At 39.6% G+C, this 4,452-nt stretch overlaps 1 protein-coding gene across 1 annotated transcript; it reads right to left on the reverse strand.

The window, feature by feature from the left end:
* Positions 1 to 2,749: 2,749 nt before the first annotated feature.
* On the reverse strand, positions 2,750 to 4,117 carry LOC149193180 (uncharacterized). Its single transcript, XM_089407237.1, has 2 exons — positions 3,301 to 4,117; positions 2,750 to 3,030 (listed from the first exon to the last, which is right to left on the reverse strand). The coding sequence occupies exons 1-2, from the start codon at positions 4,115 to 4,117 to the stop codon at positions 2,750 to 2,752; spliced, it is 1,098 nt and encodes a 365-aa protein (XP_089263363.1).
* Between the last annotated feature and the right edge of the window lie 335 nt (positions 4,118 to 4,452).

The following is a 4,452-nucleotide window of genomic DNA, read 5'->3' on the forward strand; positions in this document are numbered from 1 at the left end:
AATTAACGTAACCTATCAAGGTGGCTGTGGGGGCATGGATACAACCGTTTTTCCTCATTCTACCATTTTGATATAACCGTGCTAAAAAACTAATTTAATTTGTGGCATGTAAGATTTGTGAAGGGGACATTTCATGTTATGCATTTACACATTGTTGGTTTGGTTTGTATTTTATTTCGTGGTCTTTACTTAAATTGTTTTCCTATGTTATATTATATTTCGTGGTCTTTACTTAAATTGTTTTCTTATGTTATATATCTTTAATTTAAGTAAAGATATATAACATAGGAAAACAATTTAAGTAAAGACCACAAAATATAATTAAATTAAAGATTGATTTTTTTTTTTTAAGAGAAAATCATCATGGATTATATTAAGAGAATATAAAGTTCTGAATACATACAAGATCGTCCCACCCTGGAACAAAATTCAAATAGGTCGAAACAACAGATTATACAGATACTTCCACAAAAAATATGACTATCCAGATAGCTTACAGATATTCCTTCTTAAGAAGCATTATATAACACCATCCAAAAAGCATAGAGATAGTTTCAAAAGAGAAAACATCCACAAAAAAATCGAGAAACCGTTGATGGCCATATAAACAGAAACCATAGGCTGGAGATTTATCCGACAGGATCAAGATATGCCAATATGTGAACCAGGATAGAGGCAAGGGGCACCCTGGAATCTTGAAAGATATGAGCATTCCTCCATTTCCACAAAAACCAGCATGTAAGGATGAATAAAGATCACCAAGATGGACGTTGTTCGCTCCACCATTTGAAGCCTTCCTGTACAGATGAGAAAAACCGGTGAGGAAAACCATAAGACAGAGACAGTTCATACCAGATTTGAGAAGTTGAAGCACATTGAAAGAACATGTGAGCATTTGATTCAGCCGCAAACTGACACATTGGACATCTGCCCGGACCCTGCCATCCCTTCCTTTGGAGGACCTCCCATGTGAGATTCCTGTTAGAAAAGACCAACCATGAAAATAATATCATTTTGAGCGGACAAGACGCTTTCCAAAATCTGGGAGGAAAGATCGGAACAGAGAGCGGCGGAAGGCCTGATGACATTGCTGCATATAAGTCCTTGACACGAATAGGCTGTGTAGAATTCTGCAGAGACCACGCCAGCACATCCCTTGAGCCTGATCGCTTGATTCCTTTGCCTGTAAGATTTTGAACAGCCGACAACCAAATGGGACGCAGAGAAAGAGGCAATGTTAAGTCGTCCCCGTCCATCCATACTGGAGAAGATGAGGACCAAGATTTTATCAGCTTGTTCCACGTAAAAATACCCTTTGAGTGGAAAAAGGAGATCAGTCCGGGAGGGAGCAATGATTCCAAACCATTCACTGTTGAGTCAATACCGATATAGATGCTTGAGCCTGAAAAAAATCTCCACCTTAAATTTCCCATGAAGAAGACCTGAATCTTCCTGAAACTTTGCCAGATGGCTGATCCTCTTTTAATGCCCAGAGATTTTCTTCTGTACCAGAAAACCATGCTCCTGCCTTTTAGATATTTTTGATTGATGACTTTGCTCCACTTACCCTCACCATAGATGCCTCTATGAAGAGATTTGCATAGAAGGGCTTTGCCAAAAGTTCTCATGTGCATAAGGCCCCATCCGCCCACCTTCTTCGATCTTGAGATAGAATCCATCTTTACTAAATGGAACTTGGACTGATAAGATCTTCCACCCCATAAAAAATTGGCAGCTAATGAAACCATTTTGCTTATAACAGAAGCAGGAAGAAGATATAGGTGGGCCCAATAAATCGCCAGTTGAGATAGAATTGCCTGAACCAGGATAAACCTTCCCGCCAGAGATAGGAATCTCATCTCCCAGCTTGATACTTTTTTATAGAAGCGATCAATCAGCCATTGCCAGTCCTGTTTGCGGTTTCCTTTTTCTTTCAGAATGAAACCCAAATATTTAAAGCCCTCCTTAATCGATGCCTGGTTGATGCCGAACAGCGTTGCAATCCATTGAACTATCTCCAGATTGGACTCATTGTGATACAGCATAGATTTGTCCCTGTTTATGACCATGCTAGATGCAGACTGGAACTTTTGAAAGATCTCGTTTAGGCAGTGCCATGTTGACTTGCATAGCATGGAAAAAATAAGAATATCATCAACAAAAAGATTATGAGATAGGAATATATCCTTGCATATCTTAATCGGCCTGCATATTCGATCAGTCACATCATTATTGATCTGAGTGCTGAGAGAGTTCATCACTAGAATAAAGAGGAGAGGGGAGAGAGGGCAACCCTGGTGAAGTCCCCTCTCCGCTTGGAAAAAGGATGAAGGGATACCATTTATAATAACTGAATATTTAATGTTTTCGACACACGCCATTATCCAGTTAATGCCCTGAGACCTCAAACTGATTTTGGCCAACAGGATTCTAAGGAATCCCCAATCCACACAATCATACGCTTTTTTCAAATCTATCTTTAGAATGGCCGCATCAATATTATTTGATAACATTGAAAATAAGAATTCCTGAGTCATAGCAACCGTGTCCAGTATGTTCCTATCTTTTAAAAACGCATGCTGGTCCCTTGTGATAAAAGAGTTTAGAACATGCTTCATCCTTTCCGCTATAATTTTGGAGATGATTTTAAATAGAATATTGCATAGGGCAATAGGCCTATAGTCCTTTAATGAATCTAATTGGTCCTTTTTTGGAATAAGAGCTATGAATGTGGCAGTTAAAGGACTGTTTATATTCCCAGATATACGAGAAGCCTCCACCATCCGCAGCAGTCCACCTTGAACATATCATAGAAATGAGAAAAGAACTCAATAGGCCAGCCACCTGGCCCAGGACTTTTGTCCTTTTTGAAGGTCTTGATAACATCTTGGAGTTCCTCTTCCGTAATAGGCTTAAAAAACTCAGCGTTAGCATCCTCGTCAAACATAACAGGCACTAAATCCACAGCCCATAGGATGTCATTTATTTCACCCCGTTGCCTCTTATATTGATTCTGGAAGAATCTTGTGGCTTCAGCAGATATGTCATGCTGAGAGTAATAGAAACCCCCATTGCCGTCTTCAATCTTCCAGATAGAGTTTTTCCTCCTTCTTGCATTTGCGAAATTATGAAAAAACTTTGAATTTCGATCACCCTCCCTGAGCTAGGTCGCTCTGCTTTTAAGCCTCCAGGATGCTTCTTCCTTTTGCAGCAGCGCTTGTTTCTTTTTTTCCAAAATTCTGATGAGATTCTTTGGGTCAAAAGACAAGTAATCAAAATTTGCTGAGTTTGTGAAGATACCTATCTCCTTTTTTATGTCAATCAGCTCCTGTTTATCCTTCTTCCTCCGTTTAATTTGCCAATCCTTAGCAACATCCCTTAGAGATTGAATCTTTTCTTGAAAGGTAGAAAAGAGAGCCATTTCAGATTGTTGAAGATCCTTCCACTTTTTTGTTATGACATCATTAAAGGATTTGTCTTCTAAAAAGATTCTGTTAAATTTAAAGGAGTAACCCATCCTGCAGTCCATATCCTTCCATTCAAGAAAGATAGGTCTGTGGTCTGAGGTAAAATCATTCCTGGTACTAGCAACAGGCATCCCCCATTTTGCAATAATGCTGGCATTTATAATAAAACGATCAATTCTTTTTGCAATGAAGGCATGACCCGACCTGTTGTTATCCCAAGTTGGAATCATTTTTTCAGGAATGATATCAACAAGATTCCTATTCAGAAATTCCTGTCGGAGTCTATCAGCCAATGGGTCTTTCTTCCTGCAATTGCCCCAACATTCATCAGAATTTAAAGTCACGTTTAGATCACCTGCTATCAATAACGACTCAATATCTAGGATTTCCGAGGCAAACAAATTATCCCAAAAAGAGGATCTGTTCCTGTAGGGCGCATAAACATTCAAGATGTTGAGGATCAAAGGTCGGCCTCTGATTGAAGCCGAGATAAGAATCCCAGCGCAGCATTTAAAAGCTTTTGCTTTTATCCATGCTGGATCCCACAGTACTGCCAAACCACCAGACATACCGTCTGCTTCAGTGGCAACCATATGCCAAGTCGGAAACATTCTTCTGAAGAAAGCCAAAGAAACAATGCTTGAATGCATTGTTTCCTGAATGAAGATAATTTGAGGACGAGCTGGAAAAAAGATCTCTTTTAGCGCCAAAAATTTTGGGAGGGCGCCCAATCCCCTGATATTCAATGATATTAAGAATGTCATTTTGAAGACTGGCCAGCCATACATGCTCTAAGAGGCTGAGAATCAGTTGATTCCAGGATTGGAACATCTACAAGGGACAGGTTTGTGACACCAAGATCAGAAACAATTGTTCTACCTCTGAAGTGGCGACTGCCGCCTCTTTGCTTTTTCCTGACGGTAATATTTTTTGCGGAATTAGGACTGATAGAAGGATAGAGAGGGAAAGAGGGTTTATGAATGGT

This window comes from Pinus tabuliformis, chromosome 2_2 (genome assembly GCF_031772625.1).
Source record: "Pinus tabuliformis cultivar Carrire ecotype Pingquan chromosome 2_2, CPIR1, whole genome shotgun sequence".
Taxonomy (NCBI): domain Eukaryota; kingdom Viridiplantae; phylum Streptophyta; class Pinopsida; order Pinales; family Pinaceae; genus Pinus; species Pinus tabuliformis.